Raw genomic sequence first — 26,338 nt, forward strand, 5'->3', positions numbered from 1 at the left:
TGTGGTGTAGCTTGCTTTATTATTTATGTCCACAAATATTTCCAAAAAAATTACAAAATACTCAAAATGGAGAAAACACAGAAGTCACGAATTTCTGGGTTTCTACCCCATGGCAAACTACTCCTATATACATTAAAATCTTCAAGATATATATATATATAGAAATGGAGCAGTCTGAATGTACATTCTGCTAAATGGTGTCATGAGACAAGTAACCTGTCGGCTTGTCACACACTGAACGAGGTCCGTCCGAAACACAAAAGTAAAGAACAAAACAAAAAGGGGGGAGAAAAAAAAATGATAGAAAGAGGGAAAGGAGACGAGGAACAAATAAAACAGAATGAATAACGGTTTGTTTCATAACCCTTTTCAGCACAGGGGAGGCCTGGAACAACCCGTTGCAGGCCTCACCAACACTAAACCGGCTGTGTACAAAACAGCCAGGGTGGATAAAGCAGCCAAGCACCCCGACACAGACAGAAAATGATGTGAAGGAAAAATATATATCTTTTTCTTTTTAAATAGAGTGAGAATACTGAACACTACTAGAGACCTGCAGGTATGCTTTTAGTTGTAGTGTGAATGCATACTAGTGCAGCATGGAGATTAGAACGTTAGACTGCATACGGATTACCTCCTACATAACAATTAGCAGAATTCGGAGTTGTGCTGCTGTATCCTAAGCCCCAAAATGTTTTCTATGTAGGCAGCTGGTAAACATATTGACCTGTAAATAAAACCAGATATGGCATTTCCAGGTATGCTTTCAATTTTAGGAGGTATTTTATTCATGCTCCGAGAGCTATGAGACATGCTGACAAGATGCAACAGTGTGAAGACCAAACGATCACCGAAAAAAGGACATTCTTCAGAGGAACAAGATTTAGTTTTATATGCCTTTACCAGCACCAAACCATTAGTAATGCTGTTTTTGTTCAGTCATATCTGCAGGTCTCCTGAAATGTCAGAGGAAAGCCTGCAATGCATTGCCGCAGCAATGAAGTCAGGTTTTCTTGAACGTCTCTAGCTCACCCTAGGGTGACAGTATGTGCGGAAGATGGTGCTTTCAAGATCACTTGTGAAGTGAAGGGACGTTTAACAGCAGTCTTTATTCCTTGCAGCCTGGCACAGTACGGAGATGCTGATCGCCAGAAATAACAGTCAGAATGGCAGGGACCATGCCCTGATTACAAAGGGGGTTGCTAGGAGACTGCGTGGAAGAGGTTTCTTCAGCATCCGGAGAACTGCTCTCGCTCACTCTGTGGGATGAGGAGCAGCCTATTAGGTTGGCCTTGAACGACGCAGCCCGTCTGCCCTTTTAGACATCAGATGGTGGAGAAGCAGTTACTAAGTGTGCTTTTACATTTCTAAACTGCACAGCCAGACACCCTTCTTTGTGTCAAGAGAAGACTGCTGCAAGAATTTAACAAAATTGAAATGGAAAAATAAGAGCCCAGATTAAATAAGATCTGTACAAATAAAACCCTTGGCATTTACTATAGCTGGACCCAAACACTAAAATATAGGAGTCTTTCCTTATAAATTAAATAATAAAAGTTCTAACCCTGCAGAAACTTTAATGCTATAAAGTGAAGATACGCACAGGCCTGTGTGCATTTTGCCTCTACAACTTAAAACGCTGTAGCCCCATCTGCAAGCCAGACCCACAATTAAGTCTCTTACTCACAAGGGGTTATATGTTCAATTATCCACATCAGGAGGAAAAAACAAAAAAAACAACTCCCCACAAATCTTCTTACATCTGAGTCTGGGAGAAAGTGAAGGGTTGGGGGGTAGGGTGGAGGTGCTGTGACGGGTGTAGATTTGAGACTTTGTTTATGGAGGACAATTTGGTATGAGGATCGTTTAGGATCAGACAGGAAAAGCAATGGTGTGCGTATGGGTAAATCAGAACACCAAGACAACCAAACAGTCGACTGTAAATAAAAATAAATGAAACACAGATTTATGATTCCTGGATTACCAATGCATCCTTGGTAATGATTAGAGTCTTTTCTTGTTATGTTCTCTGCTAAAGTTCCTAACCCCTTTGCTGCCACAAGATTAATGCATTGTAGGTCCCGCAGGCAGTTAAGAGGTTAAACAAAACCTGTCTATGGCAGGTTAGAATTCACAGGTAGTAACTGCAGTGCAGGGACAGAAATGCAGAGTCTTTGGAAGGATGTTAGCCTTCCACCAGTCCTGGCTGTTAATGTATTTACAGACTGCAGGCAGCTTTGTACAATGATGGGGGTCGGGGGTCTCCTGCTAATGTAATAAAATAAAAGATGAATCTGTGTCACAGCACTAAAGACCCTCGGGTGCTGGCGGAACTTGCAGGTCTTGTGTAACAGAGTCTCTGGCTTCATTTACACACAGTGAGTGTATGGGTCTTAGCACCTCCAGAAGATGGTGTCAAACGAAGGATCAGAACTGCTCCCAGCGTCCGATAATTCCACCCCGCTCCCTCCAACCCTGCTCCCTCTGAGGCTGGGGAAGAACGTGTCATGCAGGGGACTGCCAGGTTGGCTTGGAGGACTCTCTCTCTACAGATGAAGGATAGTAAGTCTTAAATACAGAAGGCATCTCTCTCAGCCTCTGGGGACCCGTTGTATGGAGCCTGACTCTCCAAAGAAGAGCCGAGGAAGGGGGTGAGGGGGAAAGAGGGAGAGAGAGGGATCCATGGTCAGCTTAGTTACAATTGCTTGTCCCCTTCTTTCTTCAGTCGACTGAAAAGGAGAAGAGGTTTAAAAAGATTATGATGATTAATATATACATGGCTGAGATTTGATTGGACATAGATTCTTGCACACAGGTTTTAAAGCAGTAGTCCCCCATAGCAACATACTGTATTCACAATATAGTGGAAGGACTCAGGCATGTTATGACTAGGCCAGGGGTGCCAATTTAAGTCCTCAAGGGCCACCAAAAGGTCAGGTTGTCAGGATATCCCTGCTTCAGCACAGGTGGCTGAGTCAGTGGCTCAGTCATTACCTGTTCTCCGGCATCTCGTCCGCGACATCATGGGATGGCGTGTTGTCATGGCAACGCGTTGCCATTTGACGCCGCTTTGCTATGGCGACACGTCGTCGCTACCTTAAGTTGCAGGAGCAGAAGCCGGAGAGAAGGTAAGGGGCAGTTACAGAGACCCCGCGCTCTCCCCCAGCAATTTAAATTGTGTGGGGTAGAGTGCGGGGCCTCTACAAGTGTGGGGCTCGGTTCGGCGCCCCTCTTAGAAAGTTGCGTGTGATCTCCCCCCCCCCCCCCCCCCCCCCCCCCCCCGGCTCAGACAATTGCATTGCTGTAAATGAAAGGAACTTCTGCATTTAAAAAAAATGAGCAAGGGGCAAAGCTGCTGTAACAATGTTCTCTGAAGGCTGCAGAGGTGGTTTTTATTTTTCATCCTCAACCACAATCCACTGCCAATTTCTAAAAATATTCTTTGAATCCCATTTTCACAGCAATCTAAATGAACCTGTGTCTGAATTTAATATGGGAGACACCCCATGTAATCACGGAGTAATACAGCCCCTTACTGCAGCTCAACATCTCACCTCTGCAGAATGAATTCAACTTGGAAAACTCTAGGACTTGGTCTCTTTAGAGACCTTCACAGATATTGGATACCAGCTCCTTATCACCCCCCCCCCCCTTCATTACTCACCTGTAGTAATCTTCTTGGCTTGGTAAGTGCCCGCCGTGCATGTGAGGGTGCCCGTGTAACCACTGCTGCTCCATTGCTAACCGCTGCAGCTCAGCAGACTGAGCATGCATGGCCTGTAGCTGGTGGGCAGCAGACATTTGAGGTGGCAGATCCCGAGGGTAATGGGTACCTGCAAGTCAAGAGAACAGCGCAAATTAATTGAGGCACTGAAAACAGGGTGAAACCTCACCCTTACATCTTCATGTAGGAGTAGGAACACGTAGTGTTCTTGTGACCTGCAACACCAGAACTGTAACCAAAAGGTGTTTGATGCTTGTGTAAAAACTGAAGCTCCAAGTTGGAATGGTAAAATGAACGTTGCTGATTGATGAGCTGTGCTGCCCTCCAATCTTTTGAATGGTTGACAGACACACACCCCACCACCCCTCTTGCTTTCTACTAAAGCAGAATGTGTTATGCACATATCAATTTCATTCTTATTCAGAATTAATTCTCAGATACGCTTTGTACGCATCTGTTTAACTAAGGATGACCATCATTAAACTCCTAAAAAAAAAAACACACGATTGACAATTTACCGGCACATACAAACAATCGTATGATGAAAAAGGTGAATTCGAGATTGGTAACCTAATGCTTTGAAGACTTTTTGCAAAGAAGTTTTGAAAGTTAAAAAGTAAAACATTTTTTTTTTTTAACGTGTCAGATTTTTTTTAGGTGACAAATTACTTCCATTTAACCCGTTGAACAGAGATGGCCAACTCCAGTCCTCAAGGGCCACCAACAGGTCAGGTTTGCTGAATATGCCTGCTTCAGCAAACATACAGATTGAGCCACCTGTGCTGAGGCTGGGATATCCTGAAAACCTGACCTGTTGGTGGCCCTTGAGGACTGGCTACACCAGCAATAGAACATGTCACTGAAACAATGTCACTTTGGCTCTAGGACTGCAGGTTAGTAATGTATTGCTGTTTAGAGAATGACCGGTGTAACCGAATATTACCAAATACTTACAAAAATAAAAAGCTGCCCCACAAAATAAACACGCTTGTGTGCCCTTTATCTTTGGACATGCACATCCTCTTACACTCCCCTCGGAACATGCAGGTATTACTGAATACTGACCAAAGACAGGGTGTCTCAGCATCTCGTGCTCATGAGGGTGTTGTCCCAGCAAGGCATTGGGTATGGAACCAGGAGGGTATGGGAAGCGTGCCAAGTGAGGCCCACCAGTCAAGTGATCAACCAGTGGGTGCCCGGGACCTGCTGACCCTGAAAAAAAGAGAGGGCAACATTTTAAGTATCATTGTAGACACAACAGATCAGAAGACACCAGAGAGATCAGGACTGGGAGATTGGGTATGCGAGCTTTGTAAAGGATCTGCCCTGACTAGCCAGTTATTAGTAGCAGATATGTTTAGGTATTCAGCAACATGCAAGAAATGCAGCAACATCCAAGGGTGCCGGACAGAGCTCAAATCACACACAGGAAGAATTCAGGTTGATTAAAAAAAAAAAAAAAAAAAACTTACCCTAGCTAGAGAAGAGCTCTGCATAAAGGAGGAGGATGATGATGATGTACTTACCTCCACACAGCAGCATTATCTCTAAATGGCTAATGCAGCATTTTACATTAAGAATTCTCTCCTTGCTCTTGGAAAAGAAGTATACTGTGCTACACTAATAGTATTACTATACATATTCTCGTCAGACTCGGCCACATTATCTGCGTCATGCCAATAACTACAGCTGATAAACTCACTTCCACTGCTAACGCCCTCTAATCCCAACAGAGAACCCCTCCTGTGAAAGACTGGTTATTCATTATTACTGTAAGAGGGATGATATCATTAAAGGAAAACATGGCAGATATGACAAGTGTATATTGAAGCCCCTGTTTTGCTTTCCTTAAAGGAATATTAGTGTGTCATGGGGAAGCAATAAAGTATAATAAAACGTTAACCTTCTGACAAGGAGCGGGGCTTCAATAACTAGCAGAGAAAACTAAACTAGCCTGCTCCTCTTTTTGGGAGGACTATGCGAGTCTGGGATCCTTCACTTCAGATACAAAATGTTGCACTTATGCTGTTACTAATGTTACATAACTCCTCACTACCTCACTAGCCTTGAAATCCTTTGCAGGAATAGGGTCAGTGCAAGCTTGTGGGATGCTGAAGAACAAACACAGGACAAAGAAGCGGTCCCATCCCAGCACACATGCAAGTCTGGGCTTTTGAGCGACAATGAGCTACAGATACTGTACATGGAAAGGTTAGTGAAGCAGCAAGCACAGCAACGGAAAATAATTGTAAATGCACATACAGTACTCGGCTCAGTTTCCCAGTGACCAAATATCCTAAGACTGAAATAATCAGATCCTACCAACTCCCACCCATCTGTGTCTTCCGTATGAAATGAATACTCGCTGTTTGTAGCACAGGAAAGAGGCTTATTAAGAACTAAATGATGATTCTTACTCCAACTCCATGGTAATGTGGTGCTGAAGACTCTGGATTTTAGTTCTAAGAACCAAGAACTAACAACGTTTGTAGTAATAGGGATATACTCAGCCTATCAAGACTGGTTAGACAACATTTGGCAAGTAACACACTTTAGTGGAATAACACTACTGTATGTATTTCTACGTGACTATTCACACTAATGAGATGGATGGTAGGGCCAGATTATCCACTGCACAACACCCACAAGCTAATACAATACACCTCATATTGGATAACAAATTAGCACCTTAGTCACACATACCACTGTAGCCTTAACACCCAATACAAACGTTTTTTGTGCAATAAGGGAGAGGAACAGGATGCATCCAAATCTCTACCAAAAAGCCCCACCAACAGCCCAACTCTCAATTTTCTTATATATTTAACAAACGCATTTGTTCCCAGTTTATACATCTAATCATGACTCTTATATGACAGGAGCATCTGGTAAGATAAACAAAGGGGATATAAGAGAAGTCTGAACAAAAGCACTATGTTCCAAAGGTCTAAAAATGAAAATCATTTCAGAGGGTAACAAAATTCAATCGCACTTCATCAAAACTTTGTAATTTATTTTCAAGAGGTTCTATATTCTGGGAGAATTCACTTTGTTCCCATATTAATCAGTTCTAGAATAAGTCAGAGCATTCCTTGGTGAATGAGGTAAAATGTACCCACATTTAAAGTTTAGATCAGGAGTGGGCAACTCCAGCCCTCAAGGCCACCAACAGGGCAGGTTTTAAGGATATTCCTGCTTCAGCACGGGTGGCTCAATTGAGCCACCTGTGCTGAAGCAGGGATATCCTTAAAACGTGACCTGTTGGTGGCCCTTGAGTGGAGTTGCCCACTCCCGGTTTAGAGTCTCAAAACAGAAGTGGATCAAGTCAGATACCAACCCACCTGGTTTTAATGCAGGTGCAATAGAATAATGTAAACTCACATCTTCAATTAAAAAAAAAGCACTAACCCTTTTCACAAGAGGTTAAAGACGAGTACTAATGCTTGTTCTCAATTGCTGCTACTATTTCAGCTATACTTGGATATGAAATGAAACAGTGAACTGATGCAAGGGATTTGGAAAACAAGAGAACGTATGCATCGTTGAAGCAAACTTTCACATATGACATCTCTTAAGCGAAAGAAGATTTAGGGTAGAAGATTAATTCATTCCTACACATTCTCTATCACAGGGATTAAAGACGCAATACAAGCGGCACTTCAACAAAAATAAAATTTGTTTTAATATATGTGGCCTTTGATTGCCTTTATTGACAACTAATTACCTAAGCTGCCGATCGATTCGTTCTACCATTATTGATCAGCAAAGACCCTGCTTCCTAGGGCTCACTAAATGGCTGCCTATCAGTTTCAATCAATCCTTTAGTCAGTGAAACTCAGAAGTTATATTATTAAGGTAACACCGTCTATTGTTACAGTTTGCAGCTCAAACTGCTGGGAACATTGGCAACAAATGATCACAAACAGGAAAGTGTTGCAAAGATCTTGCACTGCTGGGGAATTAGGCTAAATAAAGCCTACTATAGAAATCAAAGGATGCTCATTATATTAAAACTAATTAAAGATGGCATTAAGAGTTGAATAATGTTAAAAAAAAAAATGTAGTAATTATTATCCAATACTACAGAACTGATTTATTTAAAAAACACATGTAGGAAATTGCTTGTATTGCGCCTCTATGTGCTTGTTCTGTTGTCTGTATACTGTTGTACATTTATTGTAGCATTCCACGTAATGCATGCTGCTTTACACCCAGTCACCAATTACACGTTCCCCATCATTAGCCAGGGCAGATCTTATCCCAGAAGGCTCAGTAACTCCAGCTATGGGAGGAACTACAATCCCTAAACCTTTTTTGTATGCTTATCATATAAGCAGTACCCCTGAATCCCATGCTTCATATCACAGCTCTACATGCTATTTTAGAATTTTGTTTTTTTATTTGGATCCTGCTCTTTCCTATAAATTCCTGTTTATAGAGAATCTATACTGAGAATGTTTATGGAGGATCACGGTCCCAAGCGAAACCGTTGGTAACTATGTGTATTCTAGCTGAAAAACGTAAGAAGCGCAGGCAAGACTCATTTACACATATGACCGACTCTGCAGCATGCATGAGCACATGGAACCCTGCTGGACTGGAACTACTGGCAGCTAACACTGAACCCATCTCTACACCCAAACCCAACAGAACCAATTAGAAAACAACCAGTTTCTAGGGATAAGGCTGTTCTCTTGTTTTATGTGTGCACAGTTCCCCTCCTTTACATTTTTGGGCACGCTTTCCTTTCTGTACAATCACCCAGGTATCCCAAGTACTCGTCGTCGTTCCCTTTAAAGTCATTGTATTTATTTACCAGGAAAGTGGACTGGAACACATGTCCCGTTTTCAGCCACGCCCGGCCAAGACTTAGAGTTACAGCAGCAGTCTATTGAAAACACACAACATTGTAATATGCCTCCAAGTCTTTACAATGTCACATAGATGCATCAACACAAAATGTTTTCATGGGCTGGTTTGGCCAGGAAGGGAACTTGAATAGCTCTACATTTGCTCGTTCAGTGTTAAAGCTGCAGTTCAAGCTGTCCTTTATTTTTTTTTAAATTCAATATGTGCATCAATACAATCTACACACTGACACGTGATTGGCTAAATTGCTGATCGATCCGTTCTCCTGTAATCGATCGCTGAAATTTGGCTGGGGGTTCACTAAAGGCATCTTGGGTAATCTTCTGCCGCACTGACAAAGTTCTGTGAGGAAGATCATGTGACCAGGCAGGCATTAGATTCAATTGGTTCACTGCTAGAGAGGGCAGGGCTCAAAAAGGTGATGCTGTTTCAGAAGGGGAAGGGGATGTGACTTTGTATATAGTTGCTATAGGAACAAAAATGCCTGTTACATTAGAATACATTAAAAATGTCTTTAACATAGTTTTTTTTTAAATGCTACAAATACTATTTCATAGAACAGAACTGATTTATTTAAAAATAACACATGTAGGATATTGCTTGAACTGCAGCTTTAAACCCCTTTCTTTGGGGGGAGGGGAATGAAGAGGGGTGGTGGTGGGAGACGGGTTAATCCCCATATTGGAAATCAAAGGATTTAAAGTGTAAAATAGACCTGATTTTGGTTACATTTAATAGTCCAGATTATTAGCCCCAATGAATAGGAAAAACTATTCACACAAGGAGATAAAAATCTGTCTTTTTTTTTTTAAAACAACGCAGGCACGAAAGAGCCTTTTTAACCAATTCTGTGTTCCCCGTTGGTTTATGTAGTGCTGTACAACTCAACCCTGATCATTGCAACTTTGAAATTGCTGCAGATGTTCTCAGTCACGAGCCTATAACAAAAGCAGCATTTATTTACATTCTGTTGTATTTATTATTTTGCTGTTCAGGGTATATTTGAACCCCATTAAAATATCTCAGATTATGAAACAAATGTTAACAAGAATTGTGCATCTGTAAAGTGGGATAGTGTATTGTACAGCGCAATGCTGCTAACGCCACAGTACCACGCAGGAACACATCTTGGACTTCCAATATGGCGAAAAAAATAAGACGCGCAACATTTTCTCAACTCTATCACTTGTTTCATAATGCAAGACATGTTTAATAGCCTCACACAGAGAACCAAGGCAAAACCTCAAAAGCACAACACAACACAATATAAACTACCAAGTATGTTATATAGCTAACTTACACCAGGTTAAGAGCGAGAACCACCAAAGCGCTCTCTGACCTGGATACATTTTGCATGTAATGGCGGGCCAAACCAATCCGGTTTGAAGATCACACACAGGCTACTTTGCATGTTGTATTGTAAATAACAGCTCAAACCATTTTTAATTCACAACAGTTCATATATTTTCCTACTGCTTCTTTAGCACAGATTGTTCCCTAGATTCTTGGAAAGATCTACAAGACACAGCGCTGCCGATAAGTGTTACTTGGCTCTTTTTTTTTCACTCAAAATACTAAGATCGTGAACCTTTTCTTTGGAGGGAACCTATTGATGCCATATGAAGTTGTAGTAATCAGCACAAATCAACATCAGCCCTGATCATACAGTAGTTAAGTCACAGCTCTCTTCTCTGTTGGAATCCCAGGAAACCCCTTTATTTGAATGTAATTACTGACAGGTCAGACAAGGAAAGCCAGGTCTGCTTGTAGGGTCGGGCCTGTGCTGACAAAAAGGTATTTCACAGCGGTTCGCAAACTGGGGGGCGCGCCCCCCTGACTGACTGCGGGGTGCGCGGGGTTTAGAGGCCCCGCACGCTTCCCGAAGGCACTTAAATGAAGTGCCGGGTAAGCGCGAAGGCCTCTGTAAACCTCACTTACCTTGGCTCCGGCGGCTTCTTACACGCGTCGCCATGGCAATGCGGCGGTTATGACATCACGTTGCCATGGCATCGTGATGTCACGACGCCAAAGCCGAGGTGAGAGAGGGGGGGGGGGCGCGCGCTCAGAGAGAGGGGAACTGTCGGCAGGGGGGTGCAGCAAAAAAAGTTTGCGCTCCCCTGTGATAAGATATTGATAACACATGGGTGGTCTGAGCCTAGTTGATTTGCATACTTCATACAAGAAAAATTCCCATGGCACTCGGAATTTTGTTCACGTTTAGGCTCCCTGGTTCCTTTTTGCCCCGTGTACCTCCCTGGCTTACCTTGATGTAAAGGGTCCTGCTGATGGAGATGGAGGTGTGAATGTATGTGCGAGTGTTGGTGGTGATGAGGCGTGACGTTGAACATCTGGAGCCTGGCCAAAGGGTCATTAGCAAGTGCTGCCATGCGTTCCGCGTGTATCCGCTCAGCCGCCAGTCTTTCAGGGTAACTCATGTCTGGCCGTAGCTGTGGGCCTGCCAGCGCTAGTCTTTCCCTATCAAGTGGGTTCAGGCCAGGGTGGAAAGCAAAATGGTGTGGTCCTGCCGTTGTAGGGATAGTGAGTGCACCATGCCTCGCAAAATGTTCCATGGGGTTAGCTGCAGGGTGAAGTTGATCGAGCTCAGGGGGTTTCACCTCAAAGCCCGGTTTCATTCTCTCCCGCAGCTCCCTCTCCCGCAGTTCCCGTTCCCGCAGTTCCCGCTCGCGTAATTCCCGTTCACGCATGTTGGGGTCCATGTTATATAAGCCCGGCATGTGGTAAGCCAAGAGGGGGTCGTTGGGGTTGATCGGGACAAAGAATGGATGATTGCGGTTGGTGGGGGACATGACGTGAGGCCGAGCGTATTCACTCAAGGTGCGTAGGGCAGGAGTATCTGGCCCGATGTAAGGGGGGACAGCAGCGATGGTGGTTTGTGGGGGCTCAAAAGAAGGTCGAATGTGAGCTGGGCCACCCAGCTGAGAGTCTCCAAGGCGGCCATCGTGGGAGCTGCAAGCCTTCTGTTAAGAGGGGAAACAAATTACTGTTTGTGGCTTTGACAAATTACCAAGGATCTATGTTAACCATACATCATACTGGTTGACAGGTGTGATGTTTTCTATTCTGCTATGCTACAGTAAAACAAATACAGTACTTGCCTTTGCCCATCTTATGAAGCTCCAGTACAAACTACATGGACTCCAAGTCACATACCTTTAGTTGATGTTTAAAAACACTTAAAAGTCAACCTCTTTCTTACAAAATGAGCGCATATAATGAAACATAAAATGAAAAAGCCTACCGCCGCTCTTTCAGCATCCCTCTCCCGCTCCCTCTCCCTCTCCCTCTCCTTCTCCTTCTCCCGCTCCTCTCTGACTTTCTGCTCGGCTTCCCTCTTGGCTTTCTCAATAGCTTCCTCCCTTTTCTTGGCGAGTTTTGACCCGGCTAGCGGCATGAAGTAGAGGTCACTTCTAGAGCACGAGTTGTAGCCACGATCCAGATGCTTGTAGAACCTGCATCGAAAACAAAGCTCATCAAGACGCGGCAGGAAATGACACGCTGAATCTACTTTTGTAAGCCGTACTAAGTGGCCAAATATTTATTACAAGCCGTATAGGTCGAACACCACTGCGAGATGACATAACTGGCAAATGAGTACTAATATATGGGAGTTGACCTTGCTTGTTTCCATAACACCCAATATTTTGGAGGTATCTCTTTCCCTGCCCCAATCCATACAATCAGTAGTATACCTTGCAGACTGGCTGGCATGGCTGGCTATATCAACCACAGTAGGTTCCGGAGAAGGACTTCGAGGAGGAGGTGGAGGGCTGTCAGGCTCCTCAATTTCATCAGGTGCCTCTTCTTTGATCTTTATTGGGGGAAGTGGAGGTGGATTGGGAGAGGGGGAAACCACAGGAATGCAGACACCAGAAGCAGCCGTGGAGGTGACGATGGGTGGAGGAGGCTGGAGGTTGGGAGATGCTGCAGGCAAACAGGATGGAGTAGAGGTGGGAGTGCCGGATGGTGGAGTGATGGAAGGTGGGCCAGCTGGGATGAACGGATGCTGCTGGAACGGAGGCTGGGGGGGTATGGGATGGAGCCCTGATTGAGGGTGTCCAGGTGTCTGGGGAAGACTTTGGCTTTGAGTCAGGACTGGTGGTTGTGCTGCAGAGGCCTGAAGTTGTTGGCTCTGTGGCATAAGCTGCAGAGGTGGAGGATGAGCAGAAGGAGGATGATGGGTGGGAAGTGAGCTAAGGGGCTTAAGAGCAGGAGGTGGTGGTAAATTGGAATTCATGGAGAATGGAGAGGGGCCTTGTAAATGAGGAGGATGCTTGTGGGACTGTGTAGGAGTCTGAGGGATAGGGGTGGTGGGAGGTGGCTTGATATGAGGCATTGCCATGGGCGCAGGGGGCAAGGGCTGCTCTCGCGGGGGCTGAGTAGGTGCTTGTAGTGCTTGCTGGGCAGATGGTGGTCCCTGAATATTTTGAGGGAAAGTGTGACATGGGGCTTGTGGTACTGGAGAGACCTGGGAGGGACAAGGCTGAGGTGGGGAGGAACCTGGATACTGCAGAATGGGTTGTGTCTGCATGTGCGGCAGGGAAGGAAATGGCCCATGGTGCGGAGACAGTGTGTGGGTTTGGGCATGAGCAGTGATGTGCGGCTCTCCCTGCGACACAGCCAGGGGCTGTAGGGATGGATGTGGGGAGGGCAGCCTTTGAGGGTGCATTACTGGAACTTGCTGAACAAGCGAAAGCGACGGAGGAAGAAGAGGCGGCTGGGAGGGAGGCAGCGATGGACATGGCGATATCTGAGCAGGAGCAATGCTGTGAGGTGGAGGGACAGATGGTGGCAGAGGTCCTGGAGACACAGGGGGAGGCACTGTTGCAAGAGCTCCATTCTGTAGCTGTAACACTTGCTGCTGAGCCGAAGAGTCCGAGTCACTCTCAATGTCCTGGGGACTGGGGATACTGGGAGACGTGCTGCGATTATCCTGGTCAATGTCCTTCGGATCACTGCTACCCTCGTCATTAACGCTGCGGCTATCTGAGCTCTCCCCTTCTCCCTCCCCTTCTCCCTCACCCTCTGATGGGGAGTTAGGCCGGCTGATCTCCTGCAACAGGGAGGGAATAAAACATTTTTAGAATGCTTTTTCAGGAATACACTTGAATAGTAACCCAACACATTTAAGCACTGCCATAAGACATTACAATCTTATAAAGGTTCAGGACAGGTCACTAGAAACAATGGGAAAGTTGCACATAGATGCGTCACACTTTCTCGCCCCCCCCCCCTTAAATAATTTTATTGGATTTTCAACATTGTATAAGAACATCATAAAATAAACAGAAAAGCAAAATCAACATCAACTTCACGTCAGTCTCTCTCTTTCTCCCCCCCCTTCAAATACTATCAAATAAAATTACATTAAATTATACATAGAAATCAATCAAATTCAAGACTGAAATGGGATAAGAAATTAAATTAAGGAGGGGGGGGGGGCTTTGGCACTGTTCTAATTCGGACTCCATCTCCCCATGTCTTCTAGACCGTTGAGAGGAGATTACGGAATTGTTATTGCAAAATCCAATTTTGAACTAGGGAAGTATATTCCGCTTATCGAAATGAATTCTGGCCTTATTACTTGGTTATTGGTTCTAATGCTGTTTTGTTTTATATTGATTGAGATTACTAAGTTTTGGTTCCATTTCTCACTCTCCTCCTCAGCCCTCTAGCCAGGGGACCCAGGTCTTATAAAACCTGTTAGTGGAATGTTTGAGGAAGGCAGTGAGCCTCTCCTTAACTTCATTCATTCTTCTTTCCACCGATATCTGGAGGGGGATTTAGGCTTTTTCATGCTGCTGCAATAGAATACCTGGCAGCTGTCAGTATATGGGAGATCAATCGTCTCGTTGTATGACTTACGTCTTCTACCGGTTTCGCCAGTAGGTAAATCAGTGGGATTAAAGGAATTTTAAGAAAAGTGGAAGTTTTAATGTTTTGAGGACTATAGACATAACAATATAATCTTTATTCCTTCAAAGCTAGTAGCACTACAGACATTTCTACTGTTGTTGGGATCCGTCAATATTTAGGCATTTCTGCATCCACCAGTTAAAAGCGCACTAACAACTGCATATTCAAGCATCAATTTCATTTATTGTATTTTTTTTTAATTACGATATTGAAGCGGGGGGTCTCCAAAGATGAACTCTGTTCATTTCAGCTCCAGGAACCCCCTGCTTCCAGAGATATTTACCTCCGGGACAGTGCCAGTTTCTATGCAGACAGGGAACTGTGTGCCTAACAAAATCGTGACATATAAATGTCTCGCGTCATGCGGGCCAATAGCAAGCCGTGACGTCCTCCGGTGTCCAGGACATTTAAACTCCACAAAGATACCAGCACCCCTTACAGAGGTATCTCTGGAAGCAGAGGGTCCCTGGAGCTGAAATTAACGCCGTTCAGCTCCGGAGACCCCCAGCTTCAATCCTGTAATAAAAAAACAAAAAATGAAACCTGTTTTGCGGCTTTAAGCCTCGACTATCGGGGTGTTTTCTGGCTTTCAATAAAGTCAGCAGGGAGATAGGGCAGACCGTTTATTGGCAAACAAACTCAGAGGGATCAGGGCGAGGGCTTCCGTCCCCGACTAGGACAAAAAGGAGGCGTCACATGCAATCCCTCAAAGATTGCAGAGGAATTTGCCAAATGTTATGCGGCTCGCTATGATCTAGATAATTCCACCCCGAATGCAAAAATCCCGGGCTCGGTCCATATCGAGAACGATTTGAGAGATTGCAATCTACCAAAATTGACAGAGGAGGATCATAAAATTCTAAATGCAAAAAGATCCCAGCTCGAGCTCGGGAGGGCAGTTAGTTCTTTAAAACTAGTACTATAAAAATGTTACAGTAATTCTAGGGCCTTGTCTGCTGGATTTATTGAATGATTTTCTCAGCGGAAAACAAACCCCCCCGCAGATGACAAAGGCCAATATAGTGGTGATCCGTAACGAGGGGAAAGGATCCTTTATGTTGTGGTTGCTACAGGCCAATCTCACTTCTTAATACGGATCTGGAAAACTATAGTAACATTTTGGCAAACAGGTTGAATCCAATTCTTCCTAGATTAATACACTATGATCAGGTGGGATTTGTGAGTGAACGCCAGGCGTCGGATAATACAATACAATTATTAATGTTATTGACCAGATACACAAGTCTAAACTGAAAGCGGTGTTGCTGAGCCTTGACGCGGAAAAGGCGTTCGATAGGATAAGGTGGGATTTCCTGGTTAAAACGCTAGAGGCATTCGGATTTTCCGGGGTTTTTTTTTTACAGGGAGTACGGCCCTCTATCTGTAAAGACAGCCACTTTGAAGATTCATGGGGGAGAGGGGAGCTGATAACAATAAAGAATGGTACGAGACAGGGGTGCCCCCTCTCTCCTCTTCTTTTTGCCTTAATAATTGAGCCTCTCGCGGCTACTATAAGAGCCTCCCCAAATACAAGGGACCAAATTAAAAGATGATTACTATAAAATGTCACTATTTGCAGATGATATTATTTTAACTATAGCCAATCCATTGACATCCCTCCCGAATTTAAAATCTTCCCTTCAGAGATTTGGTGAATTGTCTGGGTATAAAGTTAATATGGGAAAGTCGGAAGTTTTACATTTGACTCTAACTGAAAAGGAGGTTGAGTTTCTTAAAAGGCATTTTGATTAAAAATGGAAAAAGACCCACCTGAAATATCTGGGGATATATCTTACTAGGAACTATAATTTATTATATAAATATAATTATCCTGATCTTTTTTCCAAGATAAAAAGATTTGCAAACTTGGAACTGTCGCTGTATCTCCTGGCTAGGGCGTATTACTGCGGTAAAGATGAATATTCTCCTTGGACGTCTATTATTTTCAGACATTACCAATATCTATCCCATATGTAACTATAAAAGATATTCAAAATCAAATTATGCAATTTATTTGGAAGCATAAACAACAGAGAATAGCCAGATCAATTATGTTTGCTGCTAAAGCAATGTATACCTTGTTCATTTATGTAACTGTACTTGTAACCATGTATTATTTGTTTTACTCTGTGCCCAGGACATACTTGAAAACGAGAGGTAACTCTCAATGTATTACTTCCTGGTAACATATTTTATAAATAAATAAATAAAGAAGGTGGTCTGGCAGTCACAAATATTTTAAAATACTATATAGCTTCTCATATGAAACAAATGGCGTACTGGCATTCACTGAGAGGGGTATATGCCTGGGTGGGTTTAGAAAGCTCGCTGAAATACCCGACTGGGCTGCCCTCTTTGTTATGGTCGGGATCTGGGACGAGAATTGGGAGATAATTGGAGACAGCGGTAATTGGGTTTACTTTGAAACTTTGGCAGATGGCCAAAAAGAAATATATGGTTATGTCGACCCCATCTAGGCTCGCACCCGTTTGGTAATCCGGGGTTTCTTCCAGGGTTTCCGGGACAGAGTTTTGAAATTTGGAGACAAAGAGGGATTCTGGAGGTGGGAAATTTGATAGTAAAGGACAAGTTAATGGCGTTTGAGGCGTTGATGAGAAAGTACGGCCTCCCCCAGACGGAGCTGTTTAGGTATATGCAGGTTCAGCATTTTATGTGCCAGGGTTTCTATGAAGCGGAATTTCCTAACTACACCCGATTTGAGGATCTATGTAAAACAAAACAATATCAAAGTGGCTTGATATCTCTTTTTCAGGGTTTAGCCCCAAAACAGGATACCCCGGCCCACAAATATACGGATCAGCGGGCCTTGGATTTTCAGACTGAAATAACGAGGGAGGACTGGGAAGATATCTGGGAAAATGCGAGTAAAACCTCTATATCTACGGTAACAGAAGAGAATATTTATAACATTGTTACGCTGGTATTACACCCCCCAAAAGACTAAAACAGATGTTTCCGGGGACCTCGGATAGATGTTGGAGTGGATGTGGACAGTTAGGAGATCTGGCACATATTTGGTGGTATAGTGCAGTAATGCAGACATACTGGAGAACAGTGCTGAAGTTAATAAAACATGTAATGGATGTTGAGATTCCATTAGATCCAACTTTAGTTGTTTTGGCTAAACCCATGGATGATGTGAACCCCTATACATCTAAATTGATCCAGCATATCCTAACGGCGGCTAGATGCGCTGTAGCAGCAGCGTGGAAAAAAACACTCCCGCCCTCCAGAAGAGAGTTTATTAGAAGGGTTAATGATGTCCAATTAATGGAGAAACTTATCTCGTTTCTGAACCACACTACTGAGAAGTATGCTAGGGTCTGGGATCCCCGGGGTCGGGGGGGGGGGAGGGGGGGGGCGGGAGGATGGGTTTATTTGGGAGTGGTTTGTGCGGAATGTATCGTTTTTAAGATATTGTATAATATGTAACGTGATTCAAGATACTTGTAAAGATTTTTTATACAAAATGGTTGTGTCCCCCCCATCCCTTTCTCTTTTGTGTATCCTTTCCCCTTAAATTTATGTTTGAAAACTTTAATAAAAATATAAGTTTAAAAAAACAAAAACTAAAAAAAACCTCAAACCAAAATGTTTGCCTTTTGGATTTTCCACAAGGTTAACTTGCGACTTTCAAACAACCACAATCGCCAGACTTGAGACTTTTAACCTACTCTCAATTGCAACTGGACCATAAAAAGTACGAGTGCTGATACATTAACCGCTTCCAATAACAGTTTGTACTGTTCTTTTCTTGCCCCCGGTGCAGTAAAGAAAGACAAATGATGTATAACAGGTCAGATATATTTCTCTCTGATCATGTGCAATGACAGGGTAAATGTGACTTCCAGCGTTAAACAGAATAAAAAGAGAACTTCTGATTTTTCTTCACATCCATCCTGGGTTTTATGTTCCCTGTGATCTATGCCAAGTGGTGCGACTTACTTGTGTTTTGGATTTCTTTGCAATAGTCCGGTCAGGCTCCTCTGTGTCGGACGCTTGCTTCTCTCGCTGACGTTTGGCACTCTTAAGTGGAGAAGAGGCCTCCTCTTTGATCTTCTGCAACCAATGGTAAACACATCAAGCAAATGGAATGCCGCTCACAATTGACACCACATTTAAAGAAGTGAAGCCATGCCATGGTCTCACCCCCCTCCACTTAAACTAAAAGACACTAACAGTAACACCCCTACTTGTGACCAGTCAGATGCTCCTCACCTTGGGAGGCTTCTTCATGGACTCGGATTTGCTGTCGTTGCTTGAAGTGCTGGCAGCGCTTGGGGAGTTGCGGCCACTGGAACGTATGTCTTCATTTATAGGGGAGACTCTGCCATCCGGGCTGGCAGTCTGCTTCTTTCGTCCGCTACGCAATGTAGACATCTATCGGTAATGGGGGAGGAACAAAATAAAAGAATGATTTAGTACAAATGAGGCAGAGGAGAGACAAAGAAGCCTTTATATGTGCAGCCAAACGCCCAGTTGTTCAGGATGAGCGCAAGTCTCCAGCTCGCCTCACGTCTGTGATTTCTATCTTATTCGGTGATAACTTCTTAAAAAAAGAGAAAGTGTTTTGCAACGAGAAGTGAGGGAGACTTATTTGACTAGTGATAGCGCAGGCGCAGTTTGTGAAGGGAGTTAAAAAAAAAACGCACCCCCATTTACTGGTTTTGCCTCCCAGAAATGTTAACGAAGCTGCGCATGAGAATATATTAATGTGTATGTGCTTGCCTGTGGTCTCAATAGTTTACGTCAGCTTATTATAGATTACATACAGTAAACCGAAGCAAAACCATGTAATTGTACCAAACAGTGGCTCATCAAGCAATACAGACCTCTTTATAGTATTAGCAACATTGTGGGCAGTTAATTACATATAATTATTTCCTTATCAGTTACACAGCAGGATGCGGAGTATAAACATTGGAAACGCTTCTATTTCATTTTGGAAGGTCATTTGCAAGCTCGTGTGATTTTGCTTCTTTTTAAAATGTGTTTATCATTAAAAGAGATATTCTTACAAAAACTCGAATATCGAAATAGACAAACTAGATGGGCCAAGGGGTCGTGTCTGGGACATTCAGCAGCGGACGTTTAGCCGCCAAGGTAAGTCCTTAACCTTACCCCATACCCTACAAATCCCTAACCTTAACCCCCAATAACGCTACCCCCTATCCGAAAAAGCTTAACCCCCTACCCTCTACCATAAAAACCCCTATCCTTAACCCCCTACTCCAAGTGCTAAAGGAACCCTTAAATTAACTTACTTTGGCGAAACGGCCAGGGGCCGAGCGTCCCTCTGCGGTCGAACACTTGGTTGCTGCGAGGCTGCCGCGGCAAAATGTCCAATTCTGCCAAGGGGTCTCTACGTAGTATGAATCGTCTCGATCCATTTTACTTTCAATGGGAATAACCCCTCCCCCACCATCTCTATCAATTTTAGTTTCAACAGGAACCCCCTCTCCCCCAGATAAGAGGGAATTCTAATGTGCAGATATGGTTGATGTTGTGTGTGCGCGCTAATCAAGCATGAGCTACCGAGCATTATTGTATGCAGTGGAGATGTTTTGATACATACCGAGCCCCTGGTCCGTCTGGTCCTCATGCTGTGCTTCCCGTTGAGCCCATCCTCTTCCTCCTTGACGGGTTTAAACATGAAGGGTGGAGGGTCCACAGGCTTCTCGATAGGTGGTAACTCGCCGTATTTCTTGAAGTGAATCCGGCAATCTGTGCACAGGAGAATGTTTTCCCGGCCTCCGTGGTGCCAGTCCTTAGAGTCTGCAAGGAAAACCACCATGAAAACAAACAGGATGAGCTTTCTCCCACAATGTAAGCATCACTGAAGGACTTCATTCAAACACAGGTGTGGTGGGACCTTCACTGCCATGAAGAGTTACAAAAAATATTAACGCTTTACATTCCTTCCACACCTGTAACATATGTACTGTTTTGGGTGGTGAGTTTAAGGCTTAAAACGCCTGCATTTAGCCGGTATTACTGCAGCGGGCTCACATACACAAAGGGCAAGCTATTGCCTAGATGACTGGCTTACGTACTGGTGGTGAAGCAGTGGCGACAAGCATAGCCTTTCAGCTCCTGCTCACTGTCCTCACTGTCAAAATCATCTTCACTGGCCGAGCTCAAATCCACTGAAAGAAAAGGAAGGCATCCAGAGGGATGAAGGGGAAAGGAGAGAGAGCACAGTCAGTTTCAAACAATAATATGCATTAAGCAGACTCTTCTGTCCTTAATGTGTGTTCCACATCTATCTGGTAGGTAAGTAGAGACACACACACGCACACGTCTTGCCTAGATCCACAATGTAAAAATAGGTCATACAAAAATAGAAAAATGAACAAGCCAGTCACAGGTTTTAAAAAGCAGGGGGGAGTGAAATGTAATACAACCCACTTCCCCCAAAAAAACAAAAACCCAACCCCATATGTTTTGCTACCATCAGAAACTTTGAAAAAGGCTCTTGTTACAACCGAAACGACCATTTTGTTCTCTCTACTTTTTAAGACCTCTGAGGGCCTTGATAGATATCTAGATAGCTATAGATATATGATATAGATATATAGGCAAAACCCGACGTAAAAATAAAAAGCAGAATGCAAACGAAATGAAACAGCAGCAGGATCTGCTAATGACACCTTTAGTTGTCAGCAGTCACTTCCATAAATGCCTGGCGGGCTATGAAACTTAACCGACTGGTAATTGTTATTAATCAGAGTACTTATGTAAAAACCATTCAGTCACAGTAATTGCCAATCCCTTTAAAAAAAGCTATTTAACATATGGAGGGATTAACAAAGGCAATGTATTTATTTTTGGTGCGTTTAGATGGGCAACTTATCACATTTATGCAACATTCTGACATCTAACCTCTGCTGCTCTCCTGTGAACGGCCTTTACTATAGCTTTTCTGTTCATGTATTTACATGCAATACACTCGCAATGACTTCAGAAAATCACCACAAACAGGTGATTAATCTTGACATCTAATAGTCCAGCAGTTGTACTCCATTTGTATCCTCTGCCCATTATCCGCTCTCTTCTACTACCCAGTATATTCCTGTTTAACACTTTACTTGTTGGAACTGACAGAGGGGGGCACACTATACATCAAGTTTTACTAACCCAGTGATTCCCAACCTTTTTTGAGCTTGGTCACACCTTGAGGAGTACCCCTGCTCATCAGACCGCACACTCACATGTACAAACCCCACCCCCTTCTTACACTCATATTTCATACTTCTCCTTATTCTCAATATACTTCACACTCACATCTCCCACCTCATCCCCCTTTTCACAGAGGACACCTATTTTCTCAAACCGCCCCCCCCCCCCCCCATCTCACATAGCATACTCATCACCTTCCTCTGCCACACACTCCACATTCACAGCGGGGAGGCTGCGATCCGCTTTACCCCTCACTTATCCGTGCCAGGCAGAGGAGAGCAAATAAGAGGCGGATTACAGCCTCTCTGTCTCCAAACACTGCGGAATGCGTCAGCTGAGCAGCAGGCAGAGCGTTTCCCCTGGGCCGCGACACCCTGATTGGGAAACACTGCGGAATGCGTCAGCTGAGCAGCAGGCAGAGCGTTTCCCCTGGGCCACGACACCCTGATTGGGAAACACTGCGGAATGCGTCACCTGAGCAGCAGGCAGAGCGTTTCCCCATGGCCACGACACCCTGATTGGGAAACACTGCGGAATGCGTCAGCTGAGCAGCAGGCAGAGCGTTTCACCTGGGCCGCGACACCCTGATTGGGAAACACTGCGGAATGCGTCAGCTGAGCAGCAGGCAGAGCGTTTCCCCTGGGCCGCGACACCCTGATTGGGAAACACTGCGGAATGCGTCAGCTGAGTAGTAGGCAGAGCGTTTCCCCTGTGCCGCGACACCCTGATTGGGAAACACTGCACTAACCCTTTCTTTTTTTTAACCAATAGATGAAGAATCCTAAAAACGTATCCAATCCTTTTCTAAATACATGCACAGTCTGCAACACTGTTCCTAAATATTAACTAGTATTTTTTATTGTCCGTCTTGGATCTCATTGAAATAAGCCATTGGTCTGATCTGGATATTGCAGTCGAAATTCTAAGCCCTGATCATGTCACTTCAATTATTTTACCCCAACAAGGGTTGAATTTTGGCTGTGCTCATGTATGGTGGTACTCACAGAATTCGCTGGATGGGGGCCGGGAGGGGGTGTTGACAGGGGTGGTGGCTGTGCGTGTTTTGATCCTGCGGAAGACTGCTTGTCGGCGGTGTCTGCGGTGGGCTCGGGAGCTGGCTGCTTCAGGGGTTTTCTTCCAGTAGTAATAGAAAGTGATGAGTTCCCCCTGCAAACAAAGAAAATGACTGAGTGGATTTAAATTGGAAAGCGTCTTCCATAGAAGAGAGCGCAGCAGGAGACTGCATAAAACACATGGGGATAACAAGCAAGAGGAAATACAAAATGACAGAAAATCTGCACAGCGAAACTCTTACTACAGGTGGAAATCAACTTGGTACAAACTCTCTTTAAACTTTCATCTATCATCATCTCCAACGGACAGGCGAGTGTGGCAATCAACATACACTCATCTCAACATGCCAGAGGCAAACAAAAGCCCTAAATGTACCAATAATATAAGGGCAAATCACTGACGAGAATATTTACTTTGGTGTTCAGTGTAGTTCATGCAGAGTACTGCCAGAGATTGGGTGTACACATGAAAGCCCCAATCCATGTGGCTCCATACATATATATATATATATATATATATATATTTTTTTTTTTAACATACATCTTTTGTGACATCTCTCAATAGAGGTAATTCCAGCTCCAGGGACCCGACCCCCTAACCTCACCTCCCCCGACCCCCTAACCTCACCTCCCCCGACGCCCTAACCTCACCTCCCCCGACCCCCTAACCTCACCTCCCCCGACCCTCTAACCTCACCTCCCCCGACCCCCTAACCTCACCTCCCCCGACCCCTTAACCTCACCTCCCCCGACCCCCTAATCTCACCTCCCCCGACCCCCGAACCTCACCTCCCCCGACCCCCGAACCTCACCTCCCCCGACCCTCTAACCTCACCTCCCCCGAACCCCTAACCTCACCCCTAAACTCACCTCCCCCGACCCCCTAACCTCACCTCCCCCGACCCTCTAACCTCACCTCCCCCGACCCCCTAACCTCACCTCCCCCGACCCTCTAACCTCACCTCCCCCGACCCTCTAACCTCACCTCCCCCGACCCCCTAACCTCACCTCCACTGACCCCCACAATACTTAACTTTTAAATCTGGGAGAAGAATAGGCAGTGTGGTAACACACACACACACACACACACACACACACACACACATTTAAAAATTGGACATGTATATAAAAATCAAATACAGCTCAACCCCCTTATAACGCTGTGCTTGGGATCCAAAGAATCACATCGTGATATAAGCGGATCGCGTTAGAAATAATGTACAATTGTATGCCTTGTACAATAAAATGTACAATTGTATGCCTTGTACAATAAAATGTACAATTGTATGCCTTGTACAATAAAGTATTTAAGATACCAATAATCGTGTTGTAAAGTATTTATAAATACGAAAATTGGGAGCGATGCTTGCATCACGTTATAAGCGGATTCGCGTTGTAATGGATCGCGTTATAACGGGGTTGAGCTGTATTTCATTTTTTCAAAACTCCTAATGTCTCAAAATGAAACCAAATGCTTAATCTCTTATGAGACTATTACACTCGTGCATACACAGGTTACTTGTTAATCCATGCTTTTTGCTATTTGGTGTTTTGTGTAAACGATTATTGCTGTCATTAACCAAAGAGAAAGAACAATAACGGTCAGATAAGATTAGACACAGAAAAAAAAATAAAAGCATTAATTTTTTTCCCAAGAAAATACATCTAAAAAATAAATAAATGGAATTAAATAAAAAAAAACAAACACACCCCAAAAAAAACTTTGCCCCCACTATGCGAGACTGTAACTTGGCACCGAACATAGCCTGCTGTGTGACTGCAGGAAGAGTGTAACCAGATATTCATAGTGACAATTAAAACAAATCTCGTAGAAGCAAAAGCAGGGAGAGGAAAGCCTGTTTGGGAGCTGTACCAGGAGGGTGGGTTTTAGTTTGAGCTATTCAGCGCAGTCATGTCTAGTATGAGGATTAGCGCTTTGGACCGGACTGAATGAGCGGATTAAGTACAACATACAGAGGGACGGCAGGATGTGCAGCAGAGCCCCAGACAGACCAAAATACACCGCGGGGTGCGTGTCTCCAACAAATGAGCAAAACCCTAATCCATGCAACTGGAGAGTGGATCTTTAACCAGTGGCACCAATATCACTTCTGAAAAATAAGAAGGGGATACTTATGCAAAGCCTCCCTTCACAAAGAGGAATAGCTTATTCCACAAAAAAGCAACGACACAACAGCCACAGCGCCCCTGTTTATCCTAGTTAGGAGCACTTTCTCTACTCACACCCACCATATGGTAAGCCCGAGGATACCAGCAGTATTATTTCGCCTTTAAGCGACTTGTAACTCTCTTGCTGCTTTTGGTCAAAGGAGATGCAGTTGCCCATACTGCAAATGTACTTAAAATTAGACAGTACACCTGAAGACTAAAGATCAAAGGCAGGAGGTGCTGCGTCAGTAAAGGAATCGTGGGAGTCGGGATCTTACAAAGCCGGACCAAATCTATCCCAGATCACTAATGATGCCTAATGCAAGATGCTCAGGATACTTGAAGCAACCTTTGCTGACTTCAGTTGAATCACTTGACCTTCAGTTACTCAACATTGAGGCTTAAAAGTGTATCTGCCCTCTTACCTTGCCCACCAGAAACTTAGGGCGCAGATTCCTGGGCGCCCAGCACAACTCTGCCGGGGAGTGCCCTTTTCTATTCCCCTTCTGAGAGGACGCTTGCAGTGCTGTCTGCGGCAGGATAGTTACAACACTGAGGGAGGTGCCAAACCCAGCCCGAGCTCCAGGGTGCTTATCACAAGTATCACACCTACAGCACATAGTGTACACTTCCTTACACTGTATGTAGTACCAGGTTTTACGTGCTGAAGGTAAACAGAGGGCAAGCCCTGAAGAAAGCAGTCTTTCAGGCTCGCGCTCCCATAAAGATGCAGTCCCACTGAGAAGCACTGCAGTTGCAATGAAGTCCATGCTTCTAACACTTCATATTTACTCAATTAGGAAATCAAGTGAGGGACAGAGGTATAAAACCATGTCACCTCCAAATATCCCAGGAACACACTTCAAACAAATATCCCAAATACTGGATGAAACAAAACAGAAATGGTTTAGCTGAAGTAGAACAACACAAACAAAATATTGAGCGACAGTGCATCAAACTTCTTTGTTACGCTAGGGCAGCGGTGGGCATCTCCAGTCCTCAAGGGCCACCAACAGGTCAGGTTTTCAGGCTATCCCTGCTTCAGCACCTGTGCCGGAAAGCCTGACCTGTTGGTGGCCCTTGAGGACTGGAGTTGCCCACCTACGCTCAAAGGGAAATACCACAGAGAAGTATTGTTATATACGTTAATCTGTGTGTAAAGGAATAACGCTGCTCTCATTAACTAAAGTACTTTCACTGACAAGTTACCTATAGAACTTTGGACCAACACACAAGGGGGGGGGGGGAGGAAGGGGCTTATTCTGTAAAGCTGCGATAGTGCCCAACTAATGATGTCACATGGAAAGCCCCACTGGAGTCAGTGAGGCTTTACATGCAATGGTGCCGGATCATCGCTATTGCAGCTTAC

The 26,338-nt window shown here is 44.3% G+C and overlaps 1 protein-coding gene across 3 annotated transcripts; it reads right to left on the bottom strand.

The window, feature by feature from the left end:
* Positions 1-25,417, bottom strand: LOC142483518 (arginine-glutamic acid dipeptide repeats protein-like). 3 transcript variants are annotated; one of them, XM_075583518.1, is made up of 13 exons: positions 25,395-25,417; positions 22,732-22,894; positions 20,602-20,694; positions 20,124-20,323; positions 18,767-18,928; positions 18,494-18,604; positions 12,304-13,664; positions 11,853-12,063; positions 10,857-11,571; positions 8,541-8,612; positions 4,790-4,936; positions 3,665-3,833; positions 1-2,729 (listed from the first exon to the last, which is right to left on the bottom strand). In XM_075583518.1, exons 4-13 carry the CDS (start codon positions 20,199-20,201, stop codon positions 2,696-2,698), a joined length of 3,060 nt encoding a protein of 1,019 aa, XP_075439633.1. In that variant the 5' UTR covers positions 20,202-20,323; positions 20,602-20,694; positions 22,732-22,894; positions 25,395-25,417; the 3' UTR covers positions 1-2,695. The 3 variants fall into 3 exon arrangements, with proteins under 3 accessions (XP_075439633.1, XP_075439634.1, XP_075439632.1); XM_075583519.1 differs by lacking the exon at positions 8,541-8,612 and having other exon boundaries at positions 18,494-18,607; XM_075583517.1 differs by lacking the exon at positions 25,395-25,417 and having other exon boundaries at positions 18,494-18,607.
* Positions 25,418-26,338: the final 921 nt, after the last annotated feature.

Source organism: Ascaphus truei, unplaced genomic scaffold (genome assembly GCF_040206685.1).
Source record: "Ascaphus truei isolate aAscTru1 unplaced genomic scaffold, aAscTru1.hap1 HAP1_SCAFFOLD_331, whole genome shotgun sequence".
Classification (NCBI taxonomy): Eukaryota; Metazoa; Chordata; class Amphibia; order Anura; family Ascaphidae; genus Ascaphus; species Ascaphus truei.